General features: G+C 36.2%; 4 protein-coding genes across 13 annotated transcripts; 2 read left to right on the plus strand and 2 right to left on the minus strand.

The window, feature by feature from the left end:
- Positions 1-331: 331 nt before the first annotated feature.
- Positions 332-9,061, minus strand: LOC135847593 (transcription factor E2F6-like). 3 transcript variants are annotated; one of them, XM_065367198.1, is made up of 10 exons: positions 5,993-9,061; positions 5,011-5,091; positions 4,786-4,907; positions 4,566-4,668; positions 4,279-4,498; positions 4,012-4,112; positions 3,782-3,939; positions 3,548-3,685; positions 3,297-3,468; positions 332-1,561 (listed from the first exon to the last, which is right to left on the minus strand). In XM_065367198.1, the coding sequence occupies exons 2-10, from the start codon at positions 5,075-5,077 to the stop codon at positions 1,446-1,448; spliced, it is 1,197 nt and encodes a 398-aa protein (XP_065223270.1). In that variant the 5' UTR covers positions 5,078-5,091; positions 5,993-9,061; the 3' UTR covers positions 332-1,445. The 3 variants fall into 3 exon arrangements, with proteins under 3 accessions (XP_065223270.1, XP_065223269.1, XP_065223268.1); XM_065367197.1 differs by having other exon boundaries at positions 5,656-9,061; XM_065367196.1 differs by having other exon boundaries at positions 5,011-5,097; positions 5,656-9,061.
- A 354-nt stretch (positions 9,062-9,415) lies between these two features.
- LOC135847599 (THAP domain-containing protein 6-like) lies at positions 9,416-11,297 on the plus strand. Of its 2 annotated transcripts, none has more exons than XM_065367207.1 (6): positions 9,416-9,962; positions 10,090-10,300; positions 10,382-10,476; positions 10,550-10,757; positions 10,846-10,987; positions 11,066-11,297. In XM_065367207.1, exons 1-6 carry the CDS (start codon positions 9,895-9,897, stop codon positions 11,179-11,181), a joined length of 840 nt encoding a protein of 279 aa, XP_065223279.1. In that variant the 5' UTR covers positions 9,416-9,894; the 3' UTR covers positions 11,182-11,297. The 2 variants fall into 2 exon arrangements, with proteins under 2 accessions (XP_065223279.1, XP_065223280.1); XM_065367208.1 differs by having other exon boundaries at positions 10,090-10,246.
- On the minus strand, positions 11,239-12,944 carry LOC135847594 (uncharacterized). Its single transcript, XM_065367199.1, has 5 exons — positions 12,761-12,944; positions 12,163-12,690; positions 11,867-12,086; positions 11,612-11,801; positions 11,239-11,533 (listed from the first exon to the last, which is right to left on the minus strand). The coding sequence occupies exons 1-5, from the start codon at positions 12,829-12,831 to the stop codon at positions 11,361-11,363; spliced, it is 1,182 nt and encodes a 393-aa protein (XP_065223271.1). The 5' UTR covers positions 12,832-12,944; the 3' UTR covers positions 11,239-11,360.
- Positions 12,945-13,156: 212 nt separating this feature from the next.
- Positions 13,157-22,987, plus strand: garz (Sec7 domain-containing protein garz). 7 transcript variants are annotated; one of them, XM_065367145.1, is made up of 36 exons: positions 13,158-13,334; positions 13,398-13,443; positions 13,506-13,817; positions 13,902-14,001; positions 14,085-14,183; positions 14,270-14,391; positions 14,473-14,581; positions 14,679-14,791; positions 14,859-14,985; positions 15,069-15,155; positions 15,244-15,341; positions 15,428-15,521; positions 15,593-15,775; positions 15,860-16,095; positions 16,166-16,343; positions 16,442-16,557; positions 16,717-16,855; positions 17,003-17,336; positions 17,420-17,543; positions 17,658-17,857; positions 17,938-18,174; positions 18,253-18,352; positions 18,469-18,645; positions 18,725-18,845; positions 18,945-19,357; positions 19,470-19,692; positions 19,792-19,943; positions 20,018-20,213; positions 20,309-20,487; positions 20,564-20,722; positions 20,833-21,030; positions 21,111-21,227; positions 21,313-21,478; positions 21,567-21,642; positions 21,725-21,836; positions 21,986-22,987. In XM_065367145.1, exons 3-36 carry the CDS (start codon positions 13,716-13,718, stop codon positions 22,685-22,687), a joined length of 5,889 nt encoding a protein of 1,962 aa, XP_065223217.1. In that variant the 5' UTR covers positions 13,158-13,334; positions 13,398-13,443; positions 13,506-13,715; the 3' UTR covers positions 22,688-22,987. The 7 variants fall into 7 exon arrangements, 6 of the variants coding, with proteins under 6 accessions (XP_065223217.1, XP_065223218.1, XP_065223219.1 ...); XM_065367146.1 differs by having other exon boundaries at positions 13,515-13,817; XM_065367147.1 differs by having other exon boundaries at positions 13,562-13,817.
- The last annotated feature ends 400 nt before the right edge of the window (positions 22,988-23,387 follow it).

The following is a 23,387-nucleotide window of genomic DNA, read 5'->3' on the forward strand; positions in this document are numbered from 1 at the left end:
TGCAGCGTCGATGTTACAAAATTCACAAAAATTCTGAATCTGAATCCGTGGTATTTGGTTTAATTAAATATTTTGGAAGCATATTTTAAAATGGCCAATAAAGATTATTTATTTACGTTTACGTCTTCGTGGGTATACTCCGAAGTCCAAACTACTCTTACTTCGTGAAAATCGAAAATCTCTCCACATCAATTTTGAATTAGGGTTCAAAATGTATTACAGAACCAAGTCCAGCACCAGCACGGAGCACGCTCTACTCTCTCATCACTTTATCCTAACAACGTGTTGAATTTTTCAAACCATCACTCGTTATCACGAAATAAAACTCGAATAAAATAAATAGAAATGTACTGAAACAAAAGAAAACATAGACAAAATATTGTAAACAATGGCGAAGGTGTCAAAAGCTAGTTAAACACAGGTTGATTCTATTTGTCTTGAAGTAAAAAGTTCACAAGAACGGAATAAGTGTAAATATAAAACGAGTTACGTCGTTATCATCAAAATTTTAAAATGGACAATTAAAATTCTTATAAATTTGGAAATTCTCAAAGATGAACGTAAAATACGTATATCTTACGCGATAAGAATACAACTTGAGAGAAAGAAGTAGTTAAAAATTACATTTAAAACAGTAATTCTAATTGCAATACAAGACAGAAGAATCATCACATTAAACATAGAAAAAAAAAACCTAAATGAAAATAAGAGCGCAAATATTTCAGTCAGTTGATGTAATTAACACATCTTAAACTTGTCATAGTATACAACTAACAAGCATTCGTAACATTAAAAGTATACGCGTATATTTATATACCTAAATATACACGATCTCATGAACCTATATTTTACACACGCATGGTCACACGACTTATTATAATACTTAATTACCTTAGGTATTTAAATATAAAACAAACTTTCAACATTAAAAATACATCAACACACGAAACAGATATATAAATAAATATATATACACAATAAAAGAAAAAAGAACAAGCGTATACGTATCATCAGAAATACGTTGGGGAAAATTTTTTTCCGGAAAACAAAATTAGAAAATTCTAAAACGTTGACAAACAAATTCTGGAGATTAAAATATTTTCTTTGGTTGTTGATCAACAATTCGAAATTGTCGTATTTCAGGCTATGTGAAGTGACGAGAAAAAAAATGCATAAATGCATTTATTGACAAAGACGTATTCTCATGCAAACACGAATATACCGATAAGAAAAGTAGACTATACACATACACGACTCGATAACGCGTAAAAGCACATTAATATGGAGTACCTATGTATAGTTGTACAGATTCGTCATTGAAGCGCGATATTCTATTCCAACGCACACAATGTTATCCGAATCATCAACGTGGCTCGACGGAATACCATTTTCAAATAGGACATTGCAAACGTAAACGTGAATATAAAACGAACGCGAGTGAGAGTTCAAAATGGAATCATAAACTGATCTCGGAGACCTTCGTCGTTGCATAATGAATATCTGTATTCGTCTGTAGGCGCTTCCAACGATAACAAAGGTTCCACCATTATTTGGCTTAGATCTGAAAAATAATCGCAAACGAAAAAATCAACAAACCGTTACCAAAATAGAACTAATCGATTAACTCGGACTAAACGTAAAATTCAAATTTGCATTCGTCGATATATATTATGAAGATTCTACACGTGGATTCTTGCTTTTACGCAAACGACAGAAGAGATGGTGCAGTATTAAAATTGCTTCGCGTATTATGGAACGTATCCTGTCGGTGATACATCAAGTTTTTCTTTGTCGATTCATTCAGAAAATTAGCCTCTAAGCGAGATATGTCGAGCAATTATTCGTAAGCAGAATGATACCAATAGGTGGAAATAGAAATTTCAAATAGTAGCATTAGGTATATGAACTCGACATTTTAGTGAAGTGATACGATAACTAAAAAATATGGGATGCTATTGATACTCGGAATTACGATAAATTATCAAATCGCATCGAATAATGAAATATATTGTATTATATGATATTAGAAAATCATTATGGGACAATAAAGTAAGTAATACAAACAGGAATTAAATAAGAAAAATAAACCCCAAAAATCACTGAATAGCTTATTTTATGATTTAAAAAAAAAGCAAACTTCGATGTTGATTGATACAACTATCTACTAAATATATTTTTACAACAAGCAGATTAACAGCAAAGCGGAAGAAAGATTGGTTACGAGAGGTGATAAAAGCATGTAAAAAGCACTACATTGTTCTCAAGGCAGAGAATTTTTTTTTTTTCAAAAATGTACAAGATGTATTATGATAAAATACTACAGTACAATAGATGAGAATCAGTACCTAAGCCATCGTTTTCGAAACAAAATAATAATACATAATTATGTAGGTATTTTTACAATTATCTTGAAATTTTTTCTTTTTTGGAGATTGTTGTTTCATCTCAGACTTGCAAACATGAACGAAGTAATGAGATAGCACTGGGTTTTGAAACTGAAGCTGTGATACGTCTCATCATAAGCGTAAGTCACATGCTTAGTTCCAAACACCAAAACTACATGTTGTAATATCCTTCTTGTAACAATTTACAGACTGAAATTGTAACCGTTGACCAGCCGATGAAAACAATAATTTCAAGTTTGCACGAAGCCAGCCTGTTCCCCCCAGGTACTCGCTAGTCATTTTATCTCTATTATTAGAGGTTATCACTAATTAGTAATAAAAACGAAAATTAAACTGATAATAAAGCGACAAAAGATATTTTAAATATAAAACGTTATTTAAAATTAAAATTTTCAAGTTTCCTTGAACTTTGATGTTTCTACTGACCAACCAGTGGTGTTTGAAAACACCGAAGAAATGTGATGAATTAATAGTTCTAACAAAGATAAACAAAAAAATTAATTAAATAAAAAAAAAAAGCACTTCCTACAGCGTTAACGTGGAAATAACATTAAAACAAATTGCAATAACATTACAAATAGATAATATTTCAACCGAGCTTGATTTCTACATATCTGATGAAGCATCATTCTTTCAGTAAAACCTCGCACATTAAAAAAGAGAGAGAGAGAGAGAGAGATCACTTCAATATCACAGCGGTTTTGAAAGAAAAATTAAAAAATGAAAGTACATACTTATACGTATAATAAAATCTCTTAAACGATGACTAAAAAGAAAACCTCTCGTTAAGCAAACAGCAAAATTATTTTCAAGTAAAACACACAAATGCAATGTAAAGCGTAAGCGTATCTCAAAGCGAGCAGCTATCTACGTAAATCTATCAACTCATACCGGGCGAATGTTGATTATCGATATCGTTCATGAAATAATTATTCAAGTCGTCCGATTCCGATATCCAAATATCATCATCTGGTTTCAAACTAGTACTTGTAGAAGGCGACGAGCTGGGCTCACTTTTAATTATGTCCGGCTTCGAGGGAGTTAATTTTCCACTCAAAGCCACCTGATGAAACATACACATCAGGAAATTAAATTCAATCGATTACAATACGAGTGATACAATATGAAATTGTTTTTCTCACCTTCGTATGAGCGGGCTTCAATGGCGATGCAGTTTTATTGGACGAGAAATCCAAATTGGACATTCCAACTGAGCTATCTTGAAGAACGCGAACGTCGATAGGACCTCTTGTACTTTTCATATGCATTTGTACGTTAATCTGCAAAACAGTCGAGAAAATTCCAGCAAATTAAGATAAAAAAAATGAAATAAAATACTTAAGTCTGAGCGAAGAATTGAGAATCAACCAAATTACCTTTCGTTCTTCCCTCCTGGGTACTTCTAGTAAAGTGTCAGCAGGCGCTCTTATGGCTAACAAAGTTTGATCTCTCATTTCTTTGCCGAGTGAGTGGAAATCGTCAATGGTAACATAAGCATACCTCTTATCTTGACTCATTTGCTTATAATTACACTCTAAATAAAAACAGAAGGTTCATAATAACAGTCTCGAAACGTCAGATCGTAGACCTAAGTTGATCGACTAACCGGCGTTCCTGATCAATTGATCGAGTTGTTTTTCTTTACGGTCTAACAAAGCGATCTCTCTTTGCAATGTATTATATTCGTCACCGGAAACTTGACCACCTCTGAATTAAAAAAACAAAACAAAACAAAAAAACGCCGATATAAGATGATATTATTATTATATTGGCAACGGCGATATTTCGACACCGTTCAAGTAGGAAGCAAACAAGTTGAAAAAAATTGTATGATAAATACAGCACAGCTATGCAAAGAAAAACAAAGTCTTACTTCCATTGGATGTTATTTTTTGATTTCTTTTCGAGAATTCCAATCCCTTCGAGTACATTCGTAATGTCATATATCCTTCTCTTCTGTACATCTAGTTTTGTAGATGCAATGTTCAGATCAACAACGCCATCAGCCGAATTCTGAAGTAAACTGACAAATTTCTTAGTCAATAGCCCCAGTGACGTGTCATACCGTGTAGAAGAACGTTCGTGCTTTTTACCTACAACCAAACCATAGATAAGTACCATGTCGATGATAACAGGACTCCGATTCCAATCGAGACGTACTTTTCAAGATGAAATAATTTCCGGATTGCCTTTTTTTGCCGACTGGAGTTTTGAAACGATCTTCCCTAGAATTGGCATCTAAATTCAATTTTCTCTTCACATTCTGTGAAAAGTGAAATTGAACACGAATGTTACTCGACAGGACATGGTTGAATAACACGCATCGATAAACAACAAGAAATTACATCAACAATGAATCTACTAGGCTCGAATATCTGACCTGAGTTTTTATAGGCGACAGCAACGGTCTAGTGATAATCTGATCCTTGGGCGTGATGCCATACTCGTGATCTAACAAGTGATATGGAGAGGGTGTACTGGTAACTTTGGTAATTGATGCATCTACCGGAAAAAGAAATTGCATTTAAATACGAGAAATTTGGGTGAAATTCAACGATCTGCCTTCCATAAAATAAAGGACAAATACAGAAAACCATTAGCCTACCAGACTTTGATGTATTTGGCGACGACAAGTGTTTATCAAGTATCAAAGTTCGACAAGCAGCAGACATTTCTCGCACTGTACCTGCAACTTGACAAACGAAATCGATTAGCTTACTCAGTAAAGTAGGCACAACTTTTGTCCGCTTTACAGAAAATTTATGGCAACAATGGCAATATTTGAAAACTAAGATTGACGATGGTGGTGTCAACTGTAACAAATTATCATATTGAACCGTGCAAATAACATCACACAACGCTCAACGGCTATCCAAAATGAATAATTAAAACAAGCAGTAGGAGATATCCGATGCGAATTCTCATATCCTCGCTAATGATGGTGCATCTCTAATTTGAACGATGTAAGAATTTTGTAAAGAACAATTACGGGTGAACAGGTAAGTAAGTAGATTTGCACAGATATTAATAGTTGAAAACAAAATCAGATCGACGTCACTCGGTTAATGCCAATTTTGATCAAGTAGACATAAATTAACGAATATTATCCTCCCAACAATTAATGATTACGACCTAATCATTACGCACGTATGTTTATCATATCATCAGAAGTTCGACATGTCATCTTCGGACATGAACTTGGAAAACAAATCCCCTACAAATACGTAAACATACAAATTCATCAACTTACTTTACTAGCGAAATAAGACTAGATAAAAACGAATCCGCTATTCACTTCCATTTCATTGTCGCAGGAATTGAAACCATAGCCAAAACGCCGAAATACACGACATGAATAAACAGATGAAGAATTTTTACTACACAGCGGATAGAATGGATTGATTGTGTAGCCGTATTGCCGACCAAACGAAAAGTAAAAAGCGTTACGATTAAAACGAATTTACAAAATTGCTCGAATTCATACTTTATAAATGAACTTAACACGTATTACACGCCATCGTAGCACTCTAAATAGCGTAAAAAAAATTGTAAAACAATCGCGAATTATAAATATCGGAATTAACAACCTTTTTAGTTCTTCTCAAATTCGGACAACGAAAAATTCTTCAAAAATATTCGCCATCTTTTACCAGATGAAAAAGTCCGCCTTTATTTTTTCCTCATTCCTCCATTTTGCTCATCGATGAAAACAGCCAACAACTGGTGCGAGAAAAGTATTCGAACTCGAAGTTAAAAACTCAAAACTGTTGAAAAAAAAATATTTAAAAAAAGTTGTTTTCAGTGTTGCCATTATTTTTGCAGACGAAATCAGTTAGCAGAAAAATTAGGTTCCCTACTCTTGCTACCCTGGTTCCTTAAAAAACAAAAGTAGTGATAACAGGTGATGAAAAAGTTTTTGACAAAATTGAATTTCTATCTTGAATTTTGATTTATTTTCTTTGGAGTTTCATCGTCAAATTGTTATATTAATTGATTTATACTTGTGGGATATTTTTCAAGCCCGCTGTTTATGTGATGGTCATCGAAAACCTTTGGATAGCATAGCTCAGAGTTCTCCAATGGATTCTTCAAAGAGGAAATCTATTTTTCAAGAAATACGTGCTCTTCCTTATGTTTGTATCATCATTCCTAACGTTGATTTCAATAGATGAACTATTTTTCACTCGTATTGTACTTTACAGAACCGAAAATTTCGTTTAATGTTTTATGCAACCTGTTCGACGGTACTTTACTTCAATTTCAAGTCTGGAATGGAACATGAGAGAGAATTCAGGAGAGAGCAACGAATACGAGGAGAGGTGTCAGTTTGAAGTGAGTTTGAGCCACTCAGAATGGAATTACATTGTACAAAGTTTGATATTGACGATACCGTTTGTGAATGCATCAATTCACTGTATGTTTCAGATGACATTCTGATACCTGACATGTAAATTCACTTTTCAATGAAACTCGCGAACAGTTTTTGCAGCCGCAGTGTAAATGAAAAATTAACAAATACGTGTAATGTTTTTAGAATTTAGCTAATATTTATCGTAGCTCCTGTTATTGTTTTTGATTTTAAGTCTACAGAAACTGATTTGATCCTAGTAGAAATCTCGTATTCGGGAAAAGGTTCGTGCTAAGGGCGACAGCCGAAACGAACTTGTTGCCATCTAAAATTGTATTCAACCATCTCGAGAGTTCGGACGTTTTGTAAAATGTTTCTTTTTTGTTTCAAAAAAATAGTCTTCGTTGCGAAAAAAAATTAATTGTTCTCGAAAAATTGTTTATATTATATAGTTCTTTGGTTCTTCAGTTGATAAAAGTGTTATAAAATTTCTATAAAATAAATAATATGTTTTCAAATTTAGTATTTCTTGAGGTTTTTCAGTGAATCCAGCTTTATTGCAACCTAAGCTACTTTCCTTTCACTTGTTTTTACTTTATTCACATAAGGCTTTTGACGTATTGCGGGTTGCATATCGGTTTGCCTGAACTTTATCGGTTTGGTGGGCATTCTTATCAGTGAGTATCAAAATTTCATATTTTGAGCAATTTTCACAAGGTTTTTTTGAAATTTATAGCTTTTATTTAGTTTTTCCATCAATTTTAAACACTGTTGAATCCTGTGATGGAAAAAGATCCGCTCTTTGTCGAGGTTCAAAGACGTTTTGTCAACTTCTTTAAAACTCGACGAAGAGAGGATCTTTTTCCATTACAGGGTTTAACAGTGTTTAAAATTGAAGAAAAAACTAAATAAAAGCTATACATTTCAAAAACACCTTATGAAAATTGCTCAAAATATGACATTTTGATACTCACTGATAAGAATGCCCACCAAACCGATAAAGTTCAGGCAAACCGATATGCAACCCGCAATACGTCAAAAGCCTTATTTTACGTGGTGCTGTTACCTATTAATTCAGAACTCTAACCCATGGCTTTGAAAAAAAACAGTCAGTAAAACGAATCAACTACAAACGAGAAATGAAAAAATAATCTCTGTAATGAATATGGGAAGAGTACGGAGTGTAATGAATAACGTCTTAATTTATACTGTCAAAACCCCTAATTTCGGACACTTTTTCACGTTTTTCGAAAAGGGCTTTAAAACGAGCGATTCAACTTGGTGTTTATCTTCACATTCTCATAGAATGTCATCGTGTGAATCGTTTTTGAGCATCAATTTATAAATTTTACGTGATTTTGTTTATTTAATTTGAATCCGAAAAGTGTCCGAAATTAGGTCCAAGGTACCCTAATTTCGGACACTTTTTCTTTAACGTGGGAACTCGAAAATTTTAGTTGAAAAAGAAATTATTTACCTCTGAAAAACAACTCCAATCAAAAACAGCTCGAATCATGATGTGAAATGTAGAGAAAAACAATTTTTCAAGGAAATGTTCAGCACTCTCATTATCCACTTTCTCATTAGAAAAATAAGTTGGTAACATTGAACAATTTCTTATCAAACTCCTTGTTGATGATTTTACGACTCCGACTTTTACTTTTCAGAATGGTTTTTAGGAAAATGAGTGAAATAATAGTACAATATCTTCATCAAAACTGAAAACACTTGAAAAAATACCGTCGAACTCGAAAAATACACATTTGCAAGTGCATCAGTGTTACCCTTCCAATCTCGGTAAAGCGTTAACCAAAGTGTCCGAAATAATGATCCGTTTCGCAACTTTTTCAGTTTTTAGGATTTAAATAATAGAAACAAAACGTGAAATTTGATAAATGAATTTTATTTTTAATTACCAGTGACTTCTTGATATTTTAGAGCGATTTTCGTGGTTATGAAAGCATTTGGATGGACTCTGTGAATAACTTTTTCCCCACACTTTACATGAAGCACTTTGTAAAGTCCATTTTAATGGCTAAATAAATAGTGTAAAATGAAAATTCTTACATCAAGGAGATTGTCCGTGATCTAAACTAATAGAAGAAGTGTTCACTTTTACTTGTACCCTTGGTTCTTATCAATAAAAGAGCAAAAACACTGAGTGTCCGAAATTACGTACCCTGTCCGAAATTAGGGGGTTTGACAGTAATGATAATAAATAAACTTCTCAACACATCAAAATAGGACATAGGAAGACGTTCTTGATTACGCAATGCATAATATGAAGTTTCTTGAAATTTTATTTCTACTCTGGAAGGTATTTTTGTCTGGTTTTCAAATAAATATAAATAAAAATGAAGAAAAAAACAGCCACTAAAGTCGGTAATACTAAAGAAAATACGTATTTCTTGTTCTCCAAAAATTCCTTTTTGCGCTCCTTTTTCTGCTTATTGGTTTCTTTCAATTTTCCTTTCATCTGACGCATTTTGGCAGCCTGAAATGAATAAAATAAGAGACTGGATTATTACGAGTTTTTCTACGATAGGTTAAAAGCAAACAGTGATTAGTAGACTTTTTCTTTCGAAAAATATTTACAGGACCAGATTAAATAACATATGTGCTGGAAAGTTGTCATCAATTTGAAATAGAAAACTAATCCATTACTTTAATGAAAAAGCTTACCAAATACTCAGCGAGATCACTCAGAAATAAGGCAATCCAACGAATCCATTAATTAACCAAAGAAATATTTAAAACGATAGCTATTAGCTACCACGTACGAAAGTTTCCAATCAACAAATTCAATATCAATGGGAACCGACAGAAAAATTTGTTGTCGACGTAAACACACGTAGGAATGTACGCGCCTGTATACGCGTAATCAAAACAACGCACAGACAAAGCGCAGAAGCAGAACACCAACAACAACTTCCAGCTGATTTCCTTCCCTTCCTGTCCTTCCTGTCACTGTGCAGCACCAATTTTTTTTATCAGCTCTGCTGTATTGCTGATAATTTGATAATTATGAAAACGAATTTTATTTCCATAATCGTATAAGTACTTAAAATATGAAACTTTAAGCGATCACATCGTCCTAGCTGGCTTATTTGGTATTTCCATGTATGAACCTCGCGGCGAATCATGTTCTGCGAAGTAAACGGCTGCATTAATCGAACATCAGACAAAAAAAAAGGAATCTCTTTTCACAGGTATGAAAAATGGAGTTCGAAATTTCGATGGTATGAACAACAGCTGTGTTGTGAAAGGTGTTGTGTCAATAATTGAGCCTGAGGCATCTCTGCAGTCATTCATCATTCATTGATATTGTGCTTGCAGGTTTCCGGACGATGATGTCTTGAAGCAAAAATGGATTGATCTTCTGAGCCGCGATGATTGGGTACCAAATCCTCTTGGTAAAGTGTGTTCTACCCACTTTAAAACAGAAGAAATACTGAAAAATCCTTCTGCGAAAGCGCTCCTAATAAAAACCGCGGTACCGAGTATTTTTCCGACTATCAACAATGAAATGGCATCGCCGCCTACAATTGTAACTGAATACAATGATATATTGTCAAGTCTTTGTAAACCGATATTGGACGAATTTGAAAATAAATAATATTGTTTGTAGGAAACCGACCCAATAATAATAGATGTTGAAGCGGAGTATCTCGAACGGAATCATGCCCATTTAAATACGAGTACGACCAATCAAGTAGCTGAAAAGTAAGTAGGTATACGTGTATTAATTCGAAAGTTCATATTCACCACGTTAATTGATGATTTTTTTCGAATACAGAGCGAAAGGGGGCATTAAAAGTAAATTTTCCGTAATTTCCGAACTAGCTAATGATATGAACTCCATCAAGTCAAAAATTAATCAGCACTTGAAAACAAGACGTGTGAAGAATTGTAGAATGAGAACCAAAATTGAAAAATTAAAAAAATTCTTGTCTGAAATCAAAGAAGAATGTGCTAACAATAATCCTGTACTATCAAGCTTATTTGTAAGTGATTCACCATAATTCGCGTTCGCCCTAGAAAAATACTAAAAATATTTCTATTTTCATTCTAATATTGTGTGCATTTTTATAGGAAAATGCGCTCAAAGAACCACAAGATGCAGACATTGACGAACGATCAAATGACAATTTATCAACTAAATTAAACGAAGTAGACTCATCGCAACAAGTTGAAGCATCTGAATCTATCGATAAAATAACGGCAGAATCATTCAGTATGAATCCAATCAAACTTATTTCAATTTTACTTACGTTTTTATCGACAATTTCATTCGTATTTTTTCTATTTTTAGGGCCATACTTGGTAAATGAACTGAAAAAATTACGCCCAGAAGATCTACCGTTGATAAGACGCGATATTCAGAAGGTCTTGGAAAGTAATAAACCTATTCGGGATACGTCATCGTAACTTCGCTCGAATAGAGAATTTTAAACGTTTTTTCCTATTGTAGAAGTACCAATTGGATTTTACTCGTATTGTAAAAATGTAATTTTAACAAATATAAAGTTTTGTAACGTTTATAATTTCGAAACGTAATATTACACGTGGGTTACGACTCACGAATCCTGCTTGTTAATTGAAAATTATTAGTCCTCGTTGATTTCTACATTTTCGAGACCTGAAAATGTTTCTTTAAATTCTTCGTACATTTTGACTAGTACTTTTCCTTTGTATTTTTTCAGCACCTCTAAGATTTGATTTCTAGCATTCGAAGCATTTTCTTCTGGCATACTATTCAGCGTGGATTCAACTTTCAATCCTACAATAGTTTAGCAAACGATTGATTATACATACACGAAGAATATAAAACAGATTTAACAATTCAGTTCAATTTTACCAAACGTTTCACATTCAGCAGTTTCTCTCGGTAAAATGTTTTTATTTTTGTCATTTACTGCCTTTTCAAATTTAGATATTTTGCTGTCGATGAAAGCGATGGTTTTTTCAAATTCGTCAGCATTCGCTAAACTGTCTTCATCACTGTCGCATGAATCTTCTTCTTCTTCTTCTTCCGCTACAAAGCAATCCTACAAACATTCTAAATTGAAAATCTCACTTTTAAACGACACGCTCGATAATAAATGATTATTACCATTAAATCAGTAACATCATCATCGCTAGTCAATTGTTTTTCTTTGATTCTGATGAGTAGATTCTCTAAAAATGATTTTCTTTTTCTCAGTTGTTTCGATACGTTATCCATAACTCGTAAACGTTCTTTATATTTCCTTTTTAGTTGGTGCGTTTTATTAATCAGTCTTTTTTGCGTACAATCATCCGAAATCAAATTGGGCACACGTGGAGCTGGAGCACTGTGGGCATGAACGATTATGTTTTCATTACAGTAATTCAACGAGATTACAGTTACAGACTGAATTGAAAACTTACATCGGTATTTTGGAAACTACAGGAACAGAATTGCTCAGAGAATAGCACGACTTGATTACAGGAAAAGAAATGTTGACATTCTGTAGACTGGGGTCATTGACTGAACTGCTGGAAGATGGGGTTTCAACACGCCTTACTAGAATCACATTCTTCACATTCTGGAGACTGGAATTACTGACTGAACTGCAGGAAGATGATGGGGCTTCTGCACGTCTTGCTCGAATCACATTGTCAATTACGATCACAGTTCGACTATTCGAAAGGCTAGGAACAGAATTGTTCTTCACGGCATCAACGTCAACAAATTGTATCGAACGAATCTGCTCTGGCTGGACATTCTCCACGAATGCGGGAAAATCAAACTTGACAGGAACTGCGTTTTCCCTTAATCTTTTTCTTCGAGGAAATTCAATGTAACACTCCGGAGTGAAATGTTTCTCACAAAGTCTAGAGTTTTTGGTTGGTTCGAAATTCTTCCTTTTCATGGCTCTAATCCACTTTTCACGTGAGTCTGGGTTTCTCGGGAACCTGAAAATTGTAAACTGAATAAATCAAAATCAAAATGAAAGATATTTCATCTGGAATTACAGTAGCGTACCTGTGAAATGTTACAGTACTGCCTCTCGTAGCTCTTTCCTTACAACCAAGTGCTGAACAACAGGATACCATTTTCCACCGCGATATTTAAAGAAAATCGGCAAAAAAATACCTCAAAATTTAAGCCCCCCCACACTCGAGCCTTGAGCGTTATCATATCGCAATTCGAAAATATTTCTGAAAATTCAAACGTTATTTGTTTTCGTTTCCTCTTTTGCCATCTACTTTTCGCTGTAGGAGTTTCAGTTTCGGTTCCGGCCGTCACGATTGGTCCAAAGTTTCTCTCCGTCCACCTATAGAGGCGCGCAAGTGCGCCGGTTGCACCTTCCCCCTTTGCCCATTCGAGTGACGATGATAAGGATATCGTCATCGAGATCGACTATCGAGTCTAAAATCGAATCACTACTTTCTAAGTTTCTATCAGCGTATCAGCTTTTCAGCATCCCATTTCTTTCCATTCAAAAATATTACACGTTAGTGATTTTTTCCTAATATTTTTCGCTTTGCTGGTTATCGTAACGTGTATTTTGATGATGGTATTTGCTGACACAATCGACAGAAATTTTGATTTTCATGTGAGCGTCATAAATCAGTTAATCGTTGTCGTATGATGAACATTTTAATAATGGGGTTCTCAGTTTTGTGAATTCATTCAGGACGTGGAATGTTCGATACCTATCACTGGTAAAATAATCTATCAACTCTATTGCAATGCTGACATCTAGAAAATTAATTGAGATCATCAGATTATATAGACTTCTCAATGCGGGACAGTGAGCTTTGAAACAATATGGTCTTTCAGTGACGAGCAGACGAAACACAGCACATAGAGTGTATGCTTATTAGATGGTGAATTCCTGTTTGATCGAAATAGTCCGTTCTACATATGTGAGTGGTTCATCAGACATCCGATTTTTACAATACAAGTGCCATCTGATCTGAGAAACTGGTGTAAAATGGATTGTTTTCCTGGAAGTGGTATTTATGTGATTCAGGGCGAAATATCCGCTCTGATGACATCAATGAAGAAAGTTCACTGGAATACTCGATCTTATCAGGTATACTAACTCTTACCTTACGTCATTTCTAATTCGAATATTATAGTTACATATTCGTAATTCTGAATTTTGTGCCAATTTCAGGAAGACGAGAATAATCCCTTACTGAAGAATTTAGCTGATTTGAAAGTTACTCTGAATCAAATTTCAGATTTGAAAGAAATTGAACTGATGACCTTTTTACGTACGTCATTTATATTGTAATATTCGTAATCGATCGTATTCAATGTTCTTCCATCGACTAATTCGACTAACGTATTTTACTAGGACCTTTTCTCGAAGTCATTCGTTCGAAAGAAACGTCCGTTCAAGTCACTGTTTTAGCTATGTCTTCGGTGAATAAATTCATTTCTTACGGCTTAATCGGTTTGTATCGTGTTTCAATATAAAAATGGAGAATACGAAATAATGTAAATGGTGACCAAGTTGATAGTTAACATGCTCTTTCGTAGGTGGAGTCGCTGAAAAATATCTATTACCTGTGATCAACAACGTTGCTGATGCAGTAGCTCATGCCAATTTCGTAATTACTGATCATTCTACAGATGTCGTCATCTTGATGAAAATTGTTGAGGTAAGTGATGCATATTATTTCACACTTAACGGTTCCTTTTTCATTTTCTGACGAGAGTCAATCCCGATTGAACATATTCAGGTGCTGAGAACACTGGTGCTTTCGCCGTTGGGTTGTCAATTATCGGATGATAGCGTACGAGAAATAATGTTGAGCTGCTTCAAAATATGTTTTGAAACCAGATTATTCGGTATTTGGAAAATACATCATTTTATGTCCTTAATTATACGTATTATACTAATGTTCGGTAAATGGATTATCTTACACTATTCGTGTGTATTTTATAGAAGTACTAAGGCACAGCGCTGAGCGTTGTTTGAAGGATATTGTTCAGTTTTTATTCAGCCGACTTCCGAACTTTAACCAGGCGCCGAGTGATTCAAAGATAGGAAATTATAGCGTAAGTTTGACTTTTATTTTCGACATTAAAATATTAATCGAACGTAATCGCGAACTTGACATTACAGAAAATGAAAATGCGTTCCAAGACTGCTGTCGGTGTTCAAAAAAAGAAAAAGAAAACGGAGAATGATAGTAAATCGTCCAATCTCAAACAGTATGTTAAAGATAACTCCAAAACTTCATTGTTGGAAGGTGAAAATATATTGTTTTATGAATTTTTTCAAATGAAAATTTCGAATCCATTCGAATTACAATTTGTGCGATGAAATTTACAGAAGATAGATACGTATCGACTAGTGAGTTTAATCAAACTGAAAACTGTTTAGCGGATAATGATTCAACTCAAACTACTAAAGATGAAAGTGAGTTCCTTTTTTTTTTTTTTTTTCAAATCAATTTTTATCGCAAGTTGCTCGCAATTATTATCAATTTTTCTTATTGTCCCGACAGAATTAGAAAAGCCTACTTCGTCTGCGGTCGGTCAAATCGACGATGAAACCAAAACCTCCGATACAGTTACAGAGTCATGCGACGTGGATAACGTTCGAGTATTTATTTTTTTTAGATTTCAGTTGAAAATGGATCGTATACCTACCATTTCTTGTCGATTATTGAAACATTACTAATTTTTCAGACCGAAATAACTTCACCAGCTGACAATTCATTACAAAATATCGAAAACAACGATCGCGTTCCCGATACGAATTCCTCAGCTGAAAATGCTGAAGGTTTGTACGTCCGAGTAAAATAGTAATTCTTCGCAAATACGATTTCTAGGAGAAAAAATTGTTCATTTTAGAAACTGATAATTTGAAATCGCAGTCGAGTTTGAACGACGAAGTAGAACCAGATGAAAATAGTACTTCGAGCCATGTAGAATCTAGTCAAACAAATTCGTCCGATAAATCCGAAGAAACTGGAGATAAACATTATATAAATTCTCAAGGTGTCCGTTTCATGTCTGATGATCCAAATTTGGAAGGTACTGCGATATTTGACCGAAAAAAGGTCGTTTTGAACGAGTGCCGGATTGCGTTGTTTTTACTGTCGTAATTTCTCATTTTAGACTGGCTGATAGCTGAACGTGTCCCATTACAACCGCATAATATAATCTGCGTTCAAGATTTACTACGTTTTTTGGCATTGATTTGTGATCCGTACGAAAGTCAAAACTCGGATGTCATGATACAAATAAGTTTATCGTTGCTGACGGTCGCTTTGGAAGTGGGTGCCAAAAGTATCCCGAAGCATCAATCTCTGATGATTATCGTTAAAGATACGCTGTGTAGGAATTTACTTTCTGTAAGTTGCGCAACGAAGATTGCCCATTTCGAGTATTCGGACTGCAATTAACGTTTGTTTTTATTCGTAGTTATTGAATACGAAAAATATTCAAATTTTTACCGCTACCTTGCACGTGTCGTTTTTAATGTTCGAATCGATGAGAGATCATTTGAAATTTCAAATGGAATATTTTCTGACTCGTTTGAGTGAAATAATTGCGGCGGATAGCGCTAAAGCTACTTACGACAAGAAAGAGTTAGCCTTAGGTAAATTATTGAAATCAAATAATATGTAATAGGTATGCGAAAATGTAAAAACGGACACGAAACGTTGACGTGATTTTTGTTTTACTCTTTTGTTGCAGAATCTTTGGTGCAACTATGGAAGGTGCCGGGATTAGTTACCGAATTATTTTTAAATTACGATTGTGATTTGTATTGCCCGAATTTGTACGAAGAAATTACCAAGTTGTTATCGAAGGTTGGTATTATTTCATCTCGAAGAAGGTATACCTACTACCTACTTGTATTATAACTGCGAGGGGATGATTTGTAAAATTTATCGAAATATGTAGATAATTATTTTCATCCTCTTTTAATGGAATATTCTGATGCGATTAATTAAATTTCCATGTTTCAGAACGTCTATCCTGTAGCAGGCATTTATAGCACTCACCTGTTATCGCTGGATGCTCTTCTAACCATCGTAGAATCAATTGAAAAACATTGTCATAGTCGTATCTCCAACGAAAAACTTAGCAGCGAACAAAATACGAGTGGTACGAATTAACGAGTACCTACACTTTTTATAAGTTCCAGAAGAACTGGTTGTTGAATAGAGAATACATGTTTTGTATTCGGACCTCGAATCGTCGATAGTTTCCCACGAATATTTTCAATATTGATATCGAATATTTCATTTGCAGAAACAGTCGTCGACTCGAACGAAAGATCAGATGAAAAGTGTGAAACTGATAAAACGGTCGTGCCGGAAAGTAGCCCGCCCTGTAATATGCCTAGTCACGAGGATTTGATGGCCATCAAACGCAAGAAGAAGTTACTGAGTACAGGAACGGAACACTTCAACGCGAATCCTAAAAAAGGCGTACAATATCTTCAAGAACAGGGATTATTGACTACTCCTCTAGAACCTTCCGAAGTTGCCAGTTTTTTGAGAGAGAATCCGCATCTAGATAAACAAAAAATCGGAGAGTTTGTTAGTCATCGGTCTAATCTACAAATATTGGAGTATTTTGTCAAGTAAACGATTTTCCGTTTCACGAATGTGCGAATGTACGTATTACTGTGTGAAATTAGTATTCATGTCTCGGGAATTTTCGCAGATCGTTCGATTTTACCGATATGAGAATAGACGAAGCGTTGAGGGTTTATTTGGAAGCATTCAGGTTACCCGGCGAATCGCCTTTAATTTCTTTGGTCATGCAACATTTCTCCGATCACTGGAATGTAAGTACATACAATATACGTACATGAACGAAAGTACCGCCGAGAAAAGAGACTGCCGCGAAAAAGCATCGAGTATCTAATCTACTACATTAATATTATTCGTTTTTATCGTAGAAATGCAATAACGATCCCTTTTCCAAATCCGATTCGGCTTTTGTACTTTCGTACGCTATCATTATGTTGAATACCGATCAACATAACGCGATCGTACGACGACAAAATCCTCCGATGACGATAGATCAGTTTAAAAAACAGCTAAAAGAAGTAGACGATTTCGATCCGGAGATGGTCGACGGCATATATCAATCTATCAAGTGAGCAATTACGAGTAATATCGAACAGTAAAATAATGTTATTCTTAGTTGGCGCGTTTAATAAACGATATTCGTTGTAGAACGGAAGAAATTGTGATGCCTGCCGAACACGTGGGTCGTGTACGCGAAAATTACCTGTGGAAAGTCTTACTAAGACGTGGAAGCGGTAAGGATGGCGCTTACATCAGAGCCCGGGATGGATTTTACGATCACGAGTTATTTTCGCTTTGTTGGGGTCCGGTTGTTACCGCTTTAAGTTACGTTTTCGATAAAGCCACCGATTCCGCAGCGTATTACAAATCGGTACAAGGTTTCAGGTAAATTCGCGAGTCTCTCTTTTGCTCTCGGTTTTATCGTAATTTTCGTGTCGAGTTACGTCTATCCTTTGTTTTCAGAAAATGCGCTACTATTTCGGCTCATTACGGTATGAGCAACGAATTCGATAATTTGACGTTGTCGTTGTGCAAATTCACCTTGTTACTCAATCCAGTCGAGGTGAGACGGTTATTACGTATCGCACATATCAGCGAAAATTACCACAATTGTGTGCGAATAAGAAGGATAGATAGAGAGGTACGATCTTTATGGTTTTGTATCTGTCGCTGTTACAGAATCCCGAATCGTTCACCATCATGTTCGGAATGAACTCGAAAGCTCGGCTGGCAGCTAGAACCGTATTCAGTTTAGTTCATCGTCACGGAGATGTGCTTAGAGAAGGTTGGAGTACCGTTTTCGATTGCATTTTCCAGTTATTCAGATGTCGTTTGTTACCAAAATATTTAGTCGAGGTAATGTCGGATTTTATTATAGTCGACGAATTCGCGTACGGTACGCTGATTGTAAATCGATTACTTTCATTTAACGCAGGCCGAAGATTTCCTGGAATTGAGTGGAAAAGTTTCACTCGTGAGAGAAGACGTATCCAATCAGAAAACTGTAGAGACCAGTATACTAAGCTCTTTGTACTCGATGATCACCTCGGCAACGGGTAAACGAAGCGAATTGCTTATTCGGTACACATTATTTTTACACCGCTTGATCGTAATATAATTCGATTTTTTTTTTGTTTTTTTTTTTTTTTCAATAGAGTACTCTACTCAACGAACGGAAGAAGAACAGGAGTGTGTCGAAGTTGCAAAAACCTGTATTTTAGATTGTCACCTGGAAGGCCTCATCAGAGAATCGAAATTCCTACGTTTGGAGTCGCTGCACGAGCTACTCAAAGCTTTGATTAAATCGTACTACAACGCGGACGGCGAAATAGTGATAAATACGAAGCAAGACGAAGACAAGGCGATATTTTTCTTGGAATTGCTTCTTAAAGTTGTTATACATAACAAAGATCGAGTCAGTTCGTTGTGGCAAAACGTGTGCGATCACTTGTTTAATCTTTTAGTGGCGGCCGCCGCCGGTGAACAACAGTTTTTAATCGAACGATGTGTCATCGGCTTGTTGAGATTGGCGATCAGACTAATGAGAAGAGAGGAAATCAGCTCTTCGGTGAGTTGCGCCTTTTTTTTCTTTTGAACCGTGTGAAATGTTTTGAAACGGTCGATCGACGATAAATATGTGGTGAAATATTATGTATATTTACTCGTGTATGGTGTCGCAGGTATTGCAATCTTTGCAAATGTTGCTTCTGTTGAAATGGAGTACGATATCGTCGGTGAGTAGGCAGATATCGTACGGCTTACACGAACTATTGAAAACGGGTGCCGCGAATATTCACTCCGAAGCTGATTGGGCGGTTACTTTTACTTTATTAGAAGTGGTGGGTGCTGGAGCGCCTTTACCAAAACTGCCCGATGGCGTAGCTACTAGCGCCGGATCCGTTGGTGAGAAAAATTGAAATTTCATCGTATCAGCGGTGAAAATTGCGCGTCGTTTTGAAAATATTACATGAATTTTTCGTCGTTCTTTGTTGCCCTACGCAGATGGTAGGTCGTCGGAAGATACCAACACCGAAGGAGCGGCCGAAGATAGCGGATTAGACAACGACAAACATTATCTATCGAGCTCCGATTCCAGTTTGAACCATATTACTTTGTCGAATACGCCGTCGCGATCGGATAGCTGCTTATTTCTCGTAAGCGAACGAATTTCGTCGTAATACAAGTTTGTAGCCGACGTTGGACTAATTAATTTTCAATGTACCTACAGAATAGCGGCGACGATGATCGGAATGCGAAACGATATTATTCGAGTGCGGATCTTTTGCCTCACGATCCTTTCTCGTTAGTCAAATGTTGCGAAAGTTTGGCATTTCTGGTGCGAGATGTGGCTCATATTACGCCGTTTAATTTCGAAAATTGCGTACATTGTATCAGAACTTTTGTCGAAGCTACGCAGTATTCGGGTTCGTATAATGCCAGATGGTTTCGTATGACGTATACCTATTATTGGTTTGTAAGAGTTACGTTACGTTACGTGATCGTTTATACCTATTTGTAGGCGAACGACGACAAAACAAAAAGAACAACGTATCCGGCTCCAAATCGCGACTGCGTACCAGACCAAACTCCTCCACCAAAAAGAAAGTATCTAGTCTTAAAAGTACCGCCAATCCGTACGATGCCGATGAAAGCGATCCGGAAGAATACCCCGATTCGTACTATCAAGTACCTTTGCAAGTACGTGTGGCGAAACGAGACTTGTTTCGAGGTGCGACGTGCGAGTGATTGATTTTCTGCTTACACTACCTTACAGTTACTCGACCTGATGCATACGCTGCACACGCGAACAACCCAAATACACCAGTGGTGGGCTGAAGAAAATGCCGAAACAGAAGTCAGCTCTTTATGGCCGCACGGATGGTGTCCTCTGCTCCAAGGTATCGCTCGTCTGTGCTGTGATCCGCGTAAATCGGTACGTCTACTTGAACTTGAAACGACACGAATTACACGAATTACCTATACCTAGATAGTAATCCGAATAGCCGATTTAAATAACCATTTTCATTTTACTCGCACGGGTAGGTTCGAACGAGCGCCATTACCTATCTGCAACGGGCCTTGCTGATGCACGATTTGCAAAAGTTATCCGCCGATGAGTGGGAATCGTGCTTCAACGACGTCCTATTCCCGCTGCTTGCAAAATTATCCCAACCTATTCCAGTCAAGGATCACGACGGAGTTGAAGAAACTCGTATGAGAGCAGCTACCTTGTTATCCAAGGTACTTATTACTAATTGTAATTATCATATCACTTATCAGCGGTAGTATCTTCGAGTAATCTCTCCGGTCCTCTTTCGTAGGTATTCTTACATCATTTAACTCCGCTGCAATCGTTGAAAAGTTTTACCAAATTATGGCTGAAAATACTCGATTTCATGGACTGCTATATGAATATCGATAAAAATAGCGATTTATTGGTAAGTACGAAATATGAAACATTTACGTACCAATGTCGCGTCGGAAAAAATTTACGTTTTCATACCTACTGGCGATGTTTTGCAGAACGAAGCGATTCAAGAAAGTGTCAAAAATATGATATTGGTAATGGAAAGTGCGAAATTATTCCACGGCGACCAAGGCCAGTCACAATTCTGGAAATCAACCTGGGAGAGAGTAGATAAATTTCTGCCGAATTTGAGAAACGAATTATTCCGACATCACACTGCCGGTGAGTTGCGGTTTCAAAATACGTACTCGTCAGAGTAGGCACACAGTGACTGTGAATTATTTGTTTGTTTTTTGCCTGGTCGTTCTAGCAACGCACGAAGCCGAAGATCAAATCCAACTACCTCAAGCGCTCGGGTCGCCCCAACAAATAGCGGAAAAAATCAAGTCCGTTGAAGAGAATGAATTTCTCGACGAAAAAGTAGAGTATTATTGAAAATTTTGTTTGATTTTTTTCTCGCCTTTTCAGAGAATTAAATACACTTTCCTGTGACTCTAGTCTGAAAGATTGCACTGAAGCGAAAAATGGCGAAAGTTTTTTAACTAAACATTCCTTTCCGATTATTCCACATATGGGCCAAGTAAGTTACGTTTGAAAATTTATTAAAATTAAAATATCGCTATTTTAAAAACATTCTTCCGCATTATTGTACAAGTACGTGCATTATACATTGCATACTACTCGTATCTAAAACTAACGTAACGTATACTTTCTTTTCCCTTCAAACAGCTGATTTCAACGCCAATAGGTCCGCCATCCGCTTCAAAATCCGCTACGAAAGAAGACGATCACAAATGCGCGGACGCGCCGGAATATGAAAATAGCGCGAATTCGTACACTCAGATATCTTCGTTAGTCGCCTCAGCTCCGGAATTCCTCAGCACGCTGCCGTCATTCCGACCTCAATCGCCGCCCCCGGATCAATGCGGCGTAAGTCGTTCCCAAGCGAGTTCGCCTTCTTTGGAGGTTAAACCGACGGCCGAACTTTTAGCGCGAATTGAATCGACGCCCGTACCGTGCCCCAATCCGTTCCTCTGCGATTCGGTATCTACGGTTAGTCTGCCCAATTTCCCAGCCCATCTCGATGCAGCGGCCGATCTGGACCGCGCCAGCATGATGAAACGTTCGTGTTCCGTTTCCGATACCATCTCTTGCGATCGTAAATTACCGACGACGACGACGACGGATGAATCGAATCTGAAATCGCTCGACGTTTCCCCACAAGCTTGTAACTCGAGTTCGATACAGTCTGCCGCCAACATCGCTCCTCCTGTTAGTTTAGAAGAAATTACGAGTAGTAATTCTTCGCCTTCCGACGATGTGCAGTCGTCACCGTCGAAATCACTTCCATTGTTTACCGGGTTTGCCCAAATGGGCTCGGATTTAATTAGCAATCGCGAAGAGAGTAACGCTAAACAGTTTTTCTTTTGAATATCTTACGGCGATTTTTCAAAAAATCCGCATTGTCTAGATCGTTTTAGTGTTATTTATTTATTTATTTTTTTTTTTTTTACCAGATTGTTTGCGCGTACTTTTTAACTAGAAATTTTAAGGTTACTACGTTAACTCGAGTTTTTATTTGGTTTTGTTTTGAAGCTGCATTGTTTTTTCTTCTGTAATTTTACGTGTTTACGTTTTTGTTCTAAATATTATTTATTTATTTTATTTCGAGTATTTATTTATTCATTCATTCAACAAAAATATTAAACGTTTTGTTTTTTATAAAGATTACCTAATTTTTGTAAATCTTTTCCGTATGACGTAACACAACGACCAACGTGGTCACCACCATTGTAAGGTAGATACAGTCGTCTTGCACGGAATCCCCTCGCGATAAGTGATGATTAAAAAACTTGCGATAAGGTATACTTGGAATTGGAGCTTAATTTTTTTGCTGTCTGCTGCGAAGAGCATATAATATTTTCTCATAGTTCGAGTTGGTTGTTTCCTCTTCAAATCAAAATACCGCAGGTACTAGGTAGGTATAGCTAGGTCTGCTAGGTACCATATACGACGAGTATGCCGTAGCAATCGCCAATCGCTATTGAAATGTCGGATTCGTTTAAGCGGTTCAGTCGTTCGACTTTCGTTAAATGCTTATCAGAAAACCCTGACTCGTAAATTAAAAGAG

Source organism: Planococcus citri, chromosome 5 (genome assembly GCF_950023065.1).
Source record: "Planococcus citri chromosome 5, ihPlaCitr1.1, whole genome shotgun sequence".
NCBI lineage: Eukaryota > Metazoa > Arthropoda > Insecta > Hemiptera > Pseudococcidae > Planococcus > Planococcus citri.